This window comes from Gekko japonicus, unplaced genomic scaffold, assembly GCF_001447785.1.
Source record: "Gekko japonicus isolate JY-2015 unplaced genomic scaffold, Gekko_japonicus_V1.1 scaffold615, whole genome shotgun sequence".
NCBI classification, from domain to species: Eukaryota; Metazoa; Chordata; class Lepidosauria; order Squamata; family Gekkonidae; genus Gekko; species Gekko japonicus.
This window is the reverse complement of record NW_015161969.1, coordinates 676973-692029: the sequence shown is the minus strand read 5'-3', so window position 1 is coordinate 692029 and position 15057 is coordinate 676973. Positions and strand designations below refer to the sequence as shown.

The 15057-nt window shown below is 42.0% G+C and overlaps 1 protein-coding gene across 1 annotated transcript in view; it reads right to left on the bottom strand.

The window, feature by feature from the left end:
* The window catches only part of LOC107126133 (dystrophin-like), a 402970-nt gene that overhangs the window by 226318 nt on the left and 161595 nt on the right, over positions 1-15057 (bottom strand). Inside the window, exons 19-23 of the mRNA XM_015429648.1 lie at positions 13560-13715; positions 11440-11610; positions 6817-6999; positions 6564-6698; positions 2467-2616 (exon numbers count right to left, since the gene is read on the bottom strand). Coding sequence (XP_015285134.1) covers positions 2467-2616; positions 6564-6698; positions 6817-6999; positions 11440-11610; positions 13560-13715 — 795 coding nt within the window. The remainder of the gene's footprint in view (positions 1-2466; positions 2617-6563; positions 6699-6816; positions 7000-11439; positions 11611-13559; positions 13716-15057) is intronic.

Below are 15057 nucleotides of genomic sequence, written 5' to 3'. Positions count from 1 at the left end.
ATTTCCAGGAGATGCCTCCCTCCCGACCGAAGTGCCCTTGGGGGAACATATGGAGAAAGGCGGTCCCTCAGGTAGGCTGGACCCTGGCCATTTAGGGCTTTAAAGGTCAAAACCAGCACTTTGAAGCGAATCCGGTATGCTATTGGCAGCCAGTGCAGCGCTTTCAGCACAGGCTGAATGTGGTCCCTCCTCGAGAGGCCCATCAACAGCCTGGCTGCAGCATTCTGCACTAGCTGCAGCCTCCGAATTTGCGACAAAGGCAGCCCCATGTAGAGAGCGTTACAGTAGTCTAGCCTTGAGGTAACCATCACATGGATCACTGTGGCCAGGTCCTCACGGCTGAGATAGGGGACCAACTGCCGAGCCAGCCGAAGATGGTAAAAGGTCGCCCTGGCAGTGGTTGCCACCTGGGCCTCCATCGTTAATGAAGAGTCCAGGCGCACCCCCAAACTCCTAACCTCCGACGATGGTACCAAAGGTGCCCCATCGAAGGTCGGGAGAGGGAGCCCGAGTCCCGCGCCGGTCCGACTCAGGCCCAGGACCTCCGTCTTTTCCGGGTTTAGTTTCAACCGGCTCAGCCTGAGCCAACCAGCCACAGCCTGTAACGCCCGATGAAGGTCATCAGGAGTAGAGCCCGACCGGCCGCCCAACATCAGATAGAGCTGGGTGTCATCAGCCATTCCCTCCTGGGGAACCATTGTTGCCAATCTCCAGGTGAGAGCTGGAGATCACTCAAAATTACAACTGTTCTTCAGGTAGCAGAGATCAGTTCCTCTGGGAAAAATGGTGGAATCGGTGTCATTATACCCTGCTGAGGTCACCACAGCAAGTTGACACTGAGTGCTCAAGGCCAGGCACCCGCTCAGAGCCTCTTTCTAGATCTCATTGTATTTATTTCCATGATGGGCCTTATTCCTAGTTAGAGATAAAACAGGAGGAGGAATGGATACTGATGGCAAGAGTCAAAGCAAAAAGGTAGTTCCAAACTTGCTTCTTCTTTTGCTTATTTCAGGGGTAAATAAGAAAAAAAAAAGTGAGATTTCATCCAGTCCATCAGTCTGTTTAGGGTCCTGTCTGTTGAGTTCAGAAAGGTAATGACCATGGCTTTTTCAGTGGTGGCACCCTGTATTTAGAATGCCCCTGTGACTCATCTGGTACCTACCTTACTGTCACTTTAGGTGCCACTCCAAAATATTTCTTCTTTACTCAGACTTTAACTGAAGGCTTCCATTTTTCAGCTATTTTATGTATAGCCTCCAACCTGTTTTATGAATATTATTTTAAGGGTACTGTTATTTTATGCTGTTTTTAATCCCCCTTGCTTGTTCTTATAGTTTGTTTATTCCCGATAATTCTTATGCTGTTGTCCGTATGATTTTACTGTACTGTTTTATCTTCATAAGCCCCCTCAATCAGGTCTCTGAGGAAGCAGCATATAAATTACCTAAATAAATTAACACAATGGATAAGCTTCCATTCTCGGTCGTCAGCCGTGTTGGTCTGAAGCAGTAGAACAAATTTAGAGTCCAGTGGCACCTTTAAGACCAACAAAGGTTTATTCAAGGTATGAGCTTTTGTGTGTATGCACACTTTTTCAAATCCATTGGAATGGAAGGTAGAATTCAAACGTATAGACAGATGCTGAACAGCAAATTAACATGTAACATGATGCAGATGCTTTAAGATATGCAAAGTCAAAACTAAATAACAAGCTAAGATTATAAGGTCAGCAGTTGTTTTGATTTAATTAAGGGGGAAAGGACAGCAAAGTAATAAATATGTCAAAATAGGGGATAAATGTGAAAAGGCATTTTTTGTAATTGTGGGAAGTAAACTGATAATCAGCTAGTTTGAGATCATTCATTGAATGTCCTGGAAGGCTGGTGTTCTCTACAGGTTTCTCAGTCTTGTGATTCCTGATGTCAGATTTGTGTCCATTTATCCTCTGGTGTAGGGTCTGTCCTGTTTGTCCTATGTAGAGAAGATACAGGGTTGTTCCAGGTCACTGCTCAGTGACACCCCTCACCTCTTTACTCTCAAGTTAACCATCCTTCGGTATGCCACCATTAGGAAGCCTAAAATGCCTTTCCTCTGGAGAACTTGCACCCCGGTGCTCTCTGCCATGGAGCAGCTTTAAGGGTCCACCTCTAGACTGTGTTCATCACTTCATTCTGGCTAGCGCCTTTGTTCCTCTGTAAAACTGAAGGTTAGATGCTCCTAAGTGACGGGACCTTTCTCCTTTTCTCTTCCAGTACCTGTGAGCCTGTAAAAGGCACTCTTCCTTTCTGCTTCAAAGCTTGGCTCTACCATAGACTCCTTTATAGCAAACCATGATGGGGATTTTGGGGTGCAGGTTAATTCTTCACAGTTTCTCTTTGCATTAATATTATTCTTCAGATCTTTAAAACACTGTTCAGGAACCAATTGTTAATTAGAAATATCTGCACAATATTTCTTAAAATTTACCTCCTGTTGCAGCTCTTCCCACCGAGTATTGAATTTCTCCAGCTTCTCATTGATCAGTTCATCCAAAACACCACCATCCGTTAAAGTCTGCGCCAGCTCACGAATTTGATTGCGGTTATCTTCTGGGTGTTGCATTAATATTTCCAGAGACTGAAAAATTCAAAACTGTATTACTGATATGAATTAATGAAACTGTTTCCAGAATATTGTATTTGGTTTTTATTGTGTTTAATGTTTAAACTTGCTGTAATGGAAGGAATAGTTTTGATCAGTTTCAGGTAATTTGTTCATAAGGTCAGCCTAGAAAACAAAAACCAATGAGAGGGTCTTCTGAGGATACAGAAAAATTAAACTTAAAAAGACAGTTTTTTGAGAACAAAAACTTTGGGATGCCCTTACTGATTTGCCAAGATCTGGGAAAAAGGACCAGCTCTATTAACAAAATGAACAAGAGGCTAAAGAGTAAGGAGAAAGAGTTGAAATATGGATGCCAGAGGCCTAAAATGAACACTGGAAAATTTTGCTGGAAAACTTGGCTGCTGCAACAAGGGCCACCCCCCCCCTTCCCCACAGATCTCGGTTGCTGTTTAAATTTGCATCTACATTTACTCCCAAGTTCACCTCATTTTACTATCACATTTTCTCTTTGCTTCTGCATTTATTTTTGAGCATTCAGCTGTCAGGTTGCTTTCCCCATGCCTTCACCCTGGGTTATCCTAGAGTGCTTTCACAGCAGACTTAGTTCCACTTCCAAGTCAGAGGTAATGCTAAGCAGACAAGTTTCCTTGGACTCTGCAACACTGCCCATTTCCCAGCCACCTCCACCCCTATTTCCACCCACCTTTCTTTTATCACATCTCCCTCCCACTCTGCACTTTTCTACTTCTCTCTTTCACCTTTTCCTCTCCCTGGACCACTATTGCTAACGTAGATAGATCATTGATCTTGATATATGTTCACCTCCCCCAGCAGGGGAGGGGCTGGGATCTCACTGGCAGAGGGGAAGGGATACCAATATTTACAAGATCTTTGAACTATTTATGCCATCCTGAGCTCCTTGGAGGAAGGGCAGGAATTTTCTTTTTAAAGAGGGATAGATGGTTCCCATGACCCTCAGCATTAATCCCTGTTCCTTCCTGAAGGTGGAATGATTCGCTCCCCCCTGCAGATTAGCCATGCTTGGCAGCTAGGCCTTCCCAGCTCTCCCAGAAATTATTTCAAGGCAAGCAGCTGGGCTCTTCCCATCCCCTGCCTCTGCCCAGAGGTTGCCACAGCTGCCTCCCCAGCAGCTACTGTGGGGAGAGGAGGCAACTTGGTGGTGCTGATGGGGAATCTTCTAGCAGGCAGGTGAGAGTTGGGGGCTGGGAAGGAGATTGAATGGCAGTGGCCTGCAAGCACCATGGGCAATTAACCCCAGAGGTGTTTGGGCTGGGAGAGAAGTGTGAGAGAGAAGGCAGCGGGGTGGCACTCTGAGCCAGATACTGAGCAGCTGTGGCAGAATGACTGCATATTTTTTTAAAAAAATTAGGTGCTACCGCCACAATGTCACAACTGATACATCCACATTAATTATGCAAAAAAGGTGGGTTTTGCTTGTAGATGCGGAATGTATGTACGGAATCTCCCTTATAAATAAAAGCCGAATGGTGGTGGCACTTCTCTAGAACATTCCACATGCTCCAAAATCAGTTTGCTCTCTGATCTGTCATTCAGAATGTCTCCCTATCGACTGGCTGCTTTGCCTGAGTCCTGAGTCCTGCCTCCAACATTCCTCTCCCCCCATAGCCAATCAGAAAACAGAGGTTATTTGCATATCATAAGAACGTAACATAAGAACATAAGAGACGCCAATGTTGGATCAGGCCAAAGGCCCGGGAGAGGCTGCAGGTGTGTGTGGGGTGGAAAGCTGAAGAGTGAGGGGGGAATAAAGGTAGGTTGATGATTGGCTGGGAAGGAGATAGGGTTGCCAACTCCAGGTGGGAAATTCCTGGAGATGTGAGGGATGGAGCCTGGAGAGGGTGAGGTTTCAGGAGGCGTGGGACCTCGGACAGGTACAAAGCCATAGACTCCACCCTCCAAACCAACTATTCCCTTCTGGGGAACCATTGTTGCCAATCTCCAGGTGAGGGCTGGAGATCACTCAAAACTACAGCTGTTCTTTAGGTAGCAGAGATCAGTTCCTCTGGAGAAAATGGTGGACTCAGTGTCATTATACCCTGCTGAGGTCGCCACAGCAAATTGACACTGAGTGTCCAAGGCTGGGGCACCCACCCAGAGCCTCTTTCTAGAGGTTGTTGTATTTATTTCCACAATGGGCCTTTTTCCTAGTACACAATAAATTGCAGAGGGAATGCGGGTGAATCCGAAGTTAACTTTTAAGGCTTGATTCCTCGGATTCTCCAGAGTGAGCTGTTAGTGCAGAAAGGGCCAAGGGCAAGATGATGGCCTAAGAAGAGAATCAATTTGGACTTTAAAAAACTATTTCAAGAATGTGCCAAAATAGGGTACAGTCTAGTTAGGCTTAGCCAGATGTATTTTTCCTTGTTATTTTCTTACGTCAAATATTCTTTTGGTTTTTGTATATGCTGCTTTTATCAACTCATTTTTGGTTTTTGTATATGCTTCTTTTATCAACTCATTTAAAAATCTGAGGTTTTTTTTGGCATGGACACCTTAGTCTCTCAAGTTTAGTTTCCCACCCTACATCCAAAGCCCTTCACTTTTACCTATACTTAGGTAAAGTAAAGGCTGTTGAGTGGAGGAAGCCAAGAAAAACTTAACTATGGGAACAAATTTATATGGTAATTCTGCAGACTTTTAAATACAATATGAAAGTTTCCTTTGGGTAGTCAGGCCCTTCTTGAGGTTGCAGCAGGATCAGGGAAGTATATGAAAATAGTAAGGAAGAGGGAATCAATTCCAGCATCCAAAATCTGTAATCATATGCACATATGTTTGAGAGTAAGCCCCACTTATAAAGTAATCATGCAAAATTGTTTGTTTGTTTTTTAAAGGAAGAGTATCCTGGAGATGTGAAGCTGGGTAAGGTAACAACAGGCTGGTAGATATTTTCTCCATCAATATAAGCATTGATCAATATAAGTGAGTTTGTTGATATACTGCCACACAGTCACCTGATAAGCATGTATATGTATTAAGCAATTGTCAGTGCAATCCTAAACAGAGGCACACTCCTCAAAGCCCACTGACCTCAGAGGATTTAGAAGGGAGGGAGAAACTCTGATTCAGACTGTGCTATGAATAAACTAGAATTACATGGCCATGTTATTCTTTCTGACAGCTTTGACTCCAACCTAATAATGCTGTGACCCAATTAATGTCTCCACATCATCTTTACTACCTGTACAGATCATAGAATCATAGAATATTAGAGTTGGAAGGGACCTTGTAGGTCATCTAGTCCAACCCCCTGCACTCTGCAGGAGTATACTGAAAGATAGCCCTACATACCTACAACATACCGGAAAGATGGTCATCCAGCCTCCGCTTGAAAATGTCCAGCGAAGGAGCATTCACCACCTCCCGAGGCAGACTGTTCCACTGCTCAACCACTCTTACAGTTAGGAAGTTTCTACTGATATTTAGCCGGTAACGACTCCCTTGTAATTTCCACCCATTAGATCTAGTCTTGCAATCCGGAGCAAGAGAGAATAGATCTGCTCCATCTTCTATACGACAGCCCTTCAAATACTTGAAGACTGCAATCATGTCCCCTCTAAGCCTTCTCTTTCCCAGGCTAAACATACCCAACTCTTTCAGCCTTTCCTCATAAGACTCGGATTCCAACCGTCTCACCATCAAAGATGTTACACTACATGGAATTTTAATGGCCATGTGGTTGTAGTGGCCCTACCTTATTCAGATGGCAACATAAATTTTACTGACTGAGCAAATTGTGCTTTGATATCAATCCTTCCAGTTGTGATGTAGTCAGAATCAAAGATCCCCTGCTCCTTATGGGAAAACTACTTTTTTCTTGAGCAGAAGGGCATCTTGCACTCAAGAACAGAAGAGCATTTTTGGATCAAATTGTATCATTTCCTAGATATTAACATGTGAACAGTGACAATACTTACATCTAGTGCCTCTGAGATCTCTTCTGTGCCTTCTTGAATATTTTCAGTTGCCCTGAGTTTTGATTCCATCTCATTTAACCACTTGCTTTCAACATCCAAGTACAATAGTAATTCACGCCAACATGCCCATACCTCCTAATAAATAAATTATAAATATTTTACATTAATTTTAACAAAAAAATAATCAAATTTTCTGCTTAGAAAACATTATCATGAATTGCCTGGCAGTATGTTAGCCCGAGAAAGAACTGACCTCCAGTGTTTTACACTTCCCATCCAACCTGCTGCAAAGTCTCTGGTAGTTGCTAGTCAGAACATCAAGTTCCTTTTTTAAGGCCTCATGAGCTGCAGGTGGAGCCCTTGCTATAAAATTGTTCACAGAGTCTGTGAGAAGCTTCACTTTCACCTCTTTCTGTACAGCTTCTTCTTTTGCTCTCTGAAATCATATAAATGAATTGTAACCATTACAGAATGGAAAGCTGACAAAAATGAGGAAAATCTATACATTACTATAAAAATACAAAAATCCTAACCTGATTTTACAGGATAGTGGTTGAGACCATGAGCAGAGAAAAGTTTTCTGTGATATATCCCATAAGCAATGAATAATCAATTAATATTGTTTTAAAGCCATTGCCAGTCAGCCTCAGCCCTCTCCAACACAAATCGGTAAAATGAGGACAAGTCAGTTCTTACTCACCCTCACCTAGCCATGTGTAGTCACTTCTCCATGGGGCTGTATTAGGCAGCTATGTCATGTGAGTGCTGTCAGAAAGGAAAGGGATGTTTGGATGGGAAAGACCTACATAATTGGCCCTAACCATTGCTTATGGTTTTTATACATACTACGGCTCCAGTATATATGTGTGTGTGTGTGTGTGTTTGTGTGTGTGTGTGTGTGTGTGTGTGTGTGTGTGTGAGAGAGAGGGAGAGAGAGAGAGAGAGAGAGAGAGAGAGAGAGAGAGAGAGAGAGAGCGAGCAGAAGCATAACACTGGTCAGAATGACCTACTTTACAGGGTTGTTGTATGATTAATGAGATTTTTTTTTTGCTGTCAAGTCATAGTGACCCGATAGGATTTTCAAGGCAAGAAATGTTCAGAGATGGTTTGCCATGGCCTGCCTCTGTGTAGCAACCATAGACTTTCTTGGTAGTCTCCTATTCAAGTACTAAACATGGCTGATTTTGCTTAGCTTCTGAGAACAGATGAGATCAGGCTACCCAGGGAATGAGCCCCACCCAGGAGAGAGATGTAGGAGCTGATGGTGGCCATTGGCCCCATTACACTGGCATACAAGTATAAAATGTTATTGGATCAAGCTAGATAAATCACTATTTTAATTTGGAAATGATTTATGTGTGTGTGTAAAGTGCCATGAATTTGCAGCTGACTTACGGTGATCCCAGAGGGTTTTCAGAGCCATTGATTAAGTCAAGTCTTCCTTGGTGGCCGCTAATCCAAGTATTGACTTTGCTTAACTTCCAAGATCTGACAAGATTGGGCTATACTATACATTCCACATCCCCTAAATCACTTCAACTCATCTACTATAAATAATGAAAACCAATGCAATGCATTTATGGTGATATGTGTACGTTTGTATGGTGGAGGAAAGTGCCATCAAGTCACAGTTGATTTATGGTGACCCTGCAGGATTTTCAAGGCAAGAGACATTCAGAAGTCATTTGCTATTGCCTGCCTCCATCTCATGACACTGGTATTCCTTGGAGGTCTCCCATTCAAATACTAGCCAGGGCCAAACCTGCTTAGCTTCTGAGATCTGATGAGATCAGACTAGCTTGGGCTATCCAGGTGGACAGCTAGATAGATTATATAAAGAATAAATACAGATATACAATGAATACAGAAGGATTGGTAACTATGTCATTTATACCATATGCTATTATAAGAAAATGCCAATTTATGTTTTACTTCATCTGTTCCAAAATCTGATCACACTCATCTTAAGTAAGAAGACTATTCACATGTTTAATATTCAGTACACTTACTCTCAAGAGAATATAGAAAAACAAGTTGGGTACCCACAGGGATTTATTCCCCCTTCCCTACCATTTCCTCTTTCCCTCCCTTGAAAGCCTTCATACTGTGTCTTCTGTTCCATCTTCTTTCTCTACTTCCTAGCCACCAGCCAATCTACCTTTATCTGCCCTTAAGTTTTCTTTCCTTACCTCACATTGGAAGCTACTATCTGGAAAAACTATAGCCAAGGTATGTACTGTTGTTGGTCAGACTGGGCCTGTATGGACTTGTGGGGGTACTTCATTTTCTGTTCTATTTTTTACTGCCCCCTCCATCTATTTCCCCTTTCCCTCCTCCTGGCAAGTCCTGTATCTTCACTTTTCCCTGCTTCATTCTCTCTTTACCACCCACCTCTCTTTTATTTGCCCCCTGAACTTCTGACATATTAATTATTTATTTAATTAATTTATACCCTGCAGTCTCCAGAATGAGGACCCAAAGCAGCTTATGTCATTCTTCTCTCCTCCATTTTACCTTGAAAACAATCCTGAACCTGCCCCAAAATCACTCAGGAAACTTCCATGGCAGAGTGGTGATTCAAACCTGGGTCTCCCAGATCCTAGTCTGAATTTCTAACCACTATACTACTCTGGCTTTCTTGGAGTAGCTGATGTTGAACAGTAGCAAGCAAACAGGCCTGGGTGAGTCATACAAGTTGGGTTGTAGCCAGGGTTCCCTCTAAGCTGAGTTAGTGTGAGCCAGCTCACAGTTTTTTAGCCTCTGGCTCACACATTTTTGTCTTAGCTCAGGAAGGATGGCTCCACAGCAAGCTGTAATCTATGCAGCAGCCAAATCACTTGCTCACAATTTTGATGCCGGTAGCTCACAGAGTAGAATTTTTGTTCACAGGACTCCACAGCTTAGAGGGAACATTGGTGGTAGCAAGTTGCCTGTATCTACTGCCAGGTCTGGCCAAATGAGTGTTTCCTCAAAGGCCCTTCCCCTTTCCCTTAACTTTTACTGACAAAAACCAAAGCTTCAAGGCTGACAATGCTATTGCAGTTGCCTAGAAACCCTCACAATCATCACTTTGTTTCTTAAAGCTACAGGGGCTGCTTCCATTTTTTAAAAAAAGATTAAAGATTTTCCTGAAAACTGTGGGCTTTTTCAAGTTTGTAGAAACACATGTCTTGTATTTTTGTTATTCTCTGTTATGATGGAAAGTGGCAAGTATGAACTAACAATTTTAATGCATTTTAAGAAGATATCTGAATTCAGATAACTTTGTATCGTGTTTGAAGTTATAAGGTAAGTAGTAGTCAAGAATATGAGACCTGTCAAGTTGGACATTTAGGTATTGTTGAAAGAGTTATTTATTTTATTAAACTTATGAATCACTCACCCTGCAGAGCAGGCTCTGGGCGATTAACAGCATTTTAAACATTTAAAACTACATTGATATATAATTAAAATTACTGGTAGTAAGAAGTTAAAACCCATCAAGATGGCAATATCAAACACGGCCAGAGCTCTCAGCTAACGCTCTGCACTGATCGCCATCTTGAGATGACTTTAGAAACTTATAAATATCGGAAACTGAAGATTTGGAGTAACTTCTTCAAAGATGTTCCTTGCCTGTAACCTGTTTACTTTTAGTAAGCCATTTTAATGGGTTCAAATACCTACTCTCCTTTAATATATGCAGAATCAGTGGATGTTATCATTTCTTTTATGTGAGTCTATGTTAAATGTTGTAAATAATTACATTTTAATAAAAAGATGGAATGGAGGCAAGATTCTGTAGTAATATTTTACTAGTATACTACATCCAAAATGAATGATAAAGATTATTGAGGTGTATGTCTTCCTAGGAGATCAATTATCTGATATAGGAAAGCTAACTAGACACCTAGGGTTTTTAAGTGCATGCCTATATGTGAATGAGATCTGACCAGAGTAGTTTGGAACAGAGTATTAATTACAGCAAAGGAAATACTGTGCATATGCTGCATAGGCTACTTAAGGCAACATAATCTATATACTAATAGCCAAGGCACCCCCTGCATGCGGATATCTAAATATGCACATTGGGGGCACCTAGGGGGCAAAGAAATTTTCCTGCAAATTTGGGGCAATCCTCAGATGTGCAGAAAAATCTGAAATCTATAAAAAACTATAGGGAGATACTTAAATCCCCCCCAAAGTAAAAGAGAGTTCCCTGCGCATGCATAGAAAATGCTGTGAGAACTGCCTCACCGCCACCGCAGCCACCACTGGGGGGGGGCAGGAGAAGGCTCGGTGGGCCTTCCTCTTCGTCTTATGAAATGTACATCATATAATTAATTCCCAGGCTATTTTCCTTCTTGATGCAGCTTCTCCTAAATTATATTTACATCATGCAGACTCTAACAAATCGCAGTGATAAGGTTGCATCTAGCAATACTTTATGCTTTTAAATTGGTTTTCCCATGATAATTAGGGCAGGTACTGATCCCCTTTTATGTTAACCCATTAAATTATTATTTCTATCACTTAAGGAAATTATCCTAAAGCTATAACCTCTGATTCATTTCAGTTCATCTCTATCTTGTAGAGCAAATGGACCAGGTGCAATTTTTGATGTGGTTACCCCAAAACAATAAGGACACATGCAGTGCTTAACCCAAGTAAAAACTGAAAAACCTCTAGCAGTAAAATTCTTCAAAGAATCAGATATCTTACAACAGACTTTAAATTGGAACAAAATTACCTCAAATCACCTATCACTTCAAATTTGAGATTTCTCAAGTAGAGCTTAAATAGGCAACTCTTTCAAATGAGCAAACAGATTGTGCGCAACAGTAACTCCAAGGCGAGCATGAGACACAAATTAAACAAGTCAGTTTGCATTTTTTACCTTCAGTTCCTCAACAGCTTTCTGTAATTCATCTGGAGTCTTATACTCGAAATCTCTCTCAAGGTACTCTTCTTCTGCTTGTGTAATCCATTCATGCATTTCTGACAAATCCTTTCTGAGACTCACTGTCTTATCCAAACCAGTTTTCAGTGCTGCCTTCTTAGCATATGCCTTAAAGAAAACCATGAATTGCATTTAAAAGAGGGTCTTGTCTGGAACACCACAATCCCATTTTAAATAACATGATTTAAAAATAATAACAAAGGCCCCGGTCACATGGAGAATTTGCTGCGTGAAAGGCATGAATGCTGGGCGGATATTTGGGGCACGATCACACCGCAACATCTGGGAAGCGTAGCGCACCCATGGCCAACCCGTGGTGTGCCACCAAAGATGCACAGTTAAAAAGTACCTACAAAGATCTACTAGCAAATGGTTTGCCACGGGCTGCAGATGGACTCGTTCGATGTGATCATGCTGGCGCACACCTATTCCCTCTAGCCATCCTCTTTGCAGCGTGCGCCGAAGGACGAAACTCCGGTGTGCCACCGTCGTGTCTGATCACATAATGGTGGATCAGAATGTGACGGCGCAAATTGCCACGCCTCCCCTCCCTGCGTTTTCTGGCACATGTGGCCGGGGCCAAGGTTGGTTTCAAATCTTTAGAGTATTGACTGCAATCATATTTTCAGCGGGAAGTGAAAAACATTAATAGTAAATTACCTTGCAGGTCAAAAACAACCTGCAAACGTTTTCTTTTTTGAAATTCACTCTAAAATTAGAAAGGTTTGTGCATAAAACCACTACGTTGGGATGCTATAGCAAGACACATCCCGACAATCCCTATAATTGCCTTTCATTCATGGGGGTAGGGGGAAAGAATGTGTTGCAGCATTGCTCTGGCACAATTACATAGGGGGTGTTCTATCATTTCGCAAAAAATCTATGGTAAAAACAGTTTTAACTGGAAGTGATGTAAGTGCACTGGCACAATGCTGGTACAATGCCAGGTTCCACCCTTCTTGCTGGGGAGTGTCAGCTGTAACCCGGCAACCCTAACATTAAAGTATGTATCTTGTGTGTGTGTTTTTTTCTGGGTACCATTTCCCACACTTCAGCTTCAGAACTAAATAACACAAAGAACAATACAGAAAGTTTTTGTGTGGAAATAGCTATAATGGGTTAAAAGTGTAATATATTCATTACCATATATGGTAAAGAGCATATGGCAGAATGCCCCCAAAACTTTCAAATTTTCTATATGCTGAGATGTCTACTTCCAACATGTAAATTAGCTTACATCTTATATTATTCTTTCATTGTTTTGCTGAAAAACTGTAATAACTTGTATTATGTTGATACATAATTGAGCTTTAGAATGTTTTTATTGTTTTATTTTTATTTTTAATATGTTGTGAGCAGCCCTGAGCCCTGCATGCAGGAAAGGGCAGGATAAAAATCCAAACAATAAATAAATAAATAAATAAACATATCTGTTCTTGTACACCCCCCCCCCATATTTCATCTTTGAGTGTTTGGATCAAACCTATTCACTGATGTATATGAATTTGTTCATAAACCAGACAAGTGATTATTGTCCAGTTCTTCCCTTTCTAACAAGGGCATTTTGTTGGCTACCTTTAAAAATCTAATGCTTATAATTAACATATTTTCTTAATACATAGATGCTGCAATCTGTATTGGCAAGCTATTTCACTCTGGATCCCAGTAGTCCTTTTTCATTCCCTATTTTAATATACAAGGTTTTAATATATTTTGAATTAAGAGAAAGCTATTTTAAATAGCAATATTATATATTTTTATATAGTAGGTTTTTCGCTTTTACATATTTGTTGCAGTTTGCACCAAAGTTCATATTTGTGTTACAACTATAGAACATCATATTTTTACTGAAACAATCACAGTGAAGTCTCTCTATTCTGCATGTATGTCTACATGGCGGAATTTTTTTTGCAAGATGGAAGGCTAATTAGTGTTTACCCTAAATGTCTAGCTCTACATCTGATATTCAGTAGTTGTGCACCAAGTGGGGAAAATTATACAATAAGAAACTTGAAATTTAATTAGAAGGGGAGCACTCTCAGCAGGCATTGTAATACCTGTTGGCAAATGTGATCCCATTGAGTATTAAGTGCTTTTAGCTCCATCTGCATTTTGGAAGCAAACTCTGGCTCAGCTTCATTCTTCATCTTCTTCCCAATCTCATTAACGCTGTTCAAACTGGGCTGGATTGTCTGGATATCATTTACGAGAGCCTAAAGAGGGCAAATTATACATATTCCATTACAAATCTTCAGTGAATGTAACATTGAAGTCAACAGATTAAGGCTAAAGATACCTAGTAATTCGTAATATCATTCTAAATGCATTTAAAAATAACAACCATATTGTTGGGAATAAAATTATTATATATTAGTATTTGAAATATGGCACACTTTTAAATGTTAATCTCTCCTTATATATAATTGAATAGTGGGTGCCAAAGTTCTAAAATGCACTCCTTTAGTGTATGGACGCTTGAACTGCCACTCAGAAGACGCTGGCTGGGTTGACTGGCTGCTTTGTGCAGTCCCGCCCAGCATTTCAAGGTCTTTTGCATATGGAAGCTGATTGGACTTCACTGCATTCCACACCTCAAACTCACCCCCCTCCCCGCAAGGCAGTTGGAATGTCAGTTGCATATGGAACCTTCAAGGTCTTTTGCATATGGAAGCTGATTGGACTTCACTCCATTCCACACCTCATACTCCCCCCCCCGCAAGGCAGTTGGAATGTCTGGTGGTGTGTAGGTCCCAGGATCATGTTTTAAAAGCTGCCTGGGGAGATGGGGACCTCAGACAGGTTACAGTACCATAGACTCCACCCTCCAACCCAGCTATTTGCTCCTGGGGAACTATTGTTGCCAATCTTGGCCCAGCACCCATCAAACCATTCTCTTCAACCCCCTGCTGTGCAGCACACTTTCCCCTAGGGTTGCCAAACTCCAGGTGGGACCTGGAGATCTCCCACTGCTACAATTGATCTCCAGATGACAGAGATCAGTTTCCCCTGGAGAAAATGGCTGCTTTGGAGGGTAGACCCTATGACATTATACCTGCTGAGTCCTTCCGCCCCCCCCCCCCGCCACCCAATGCTGCCCTCTACCCCCCAAAACTCCAGGTATTTCCCTCCTTAGAGCTGGCAACCCTACATTCCCCTCAATGCCTGTTGGTAGGCAACTAAGCTTGGTCCTGTCACCTACTTTGGCCTTTGGGAGAAAACACATTGGGGCCAGTCCTGATAGGGTTGCCAACTCCAGATGGGAAATTCCTGGAGATTTGAGGGATGGAGCCTGAAGAGGGTGAGGTTGAGGAGGGGTGGGACCTCAGACAGGTACACTGCCATAGACTCCACCCTCCAAACCAGTCAGTCCCACATAGGGAACCATTGTTGCCAATCTCCAGGTGAGGGCTGGAGAGCACTCAGAATTATAACTGCTCTGCAGAAGGGAGGACAGAAGTCAGCTGAAGTCAAAGGGGCAGATAATGGTAGGTTGATGGTTAGCTGGGAAGGAGATGGGGTTGCCAACTACATGCTGACAAATTCCTGGGGATTTGA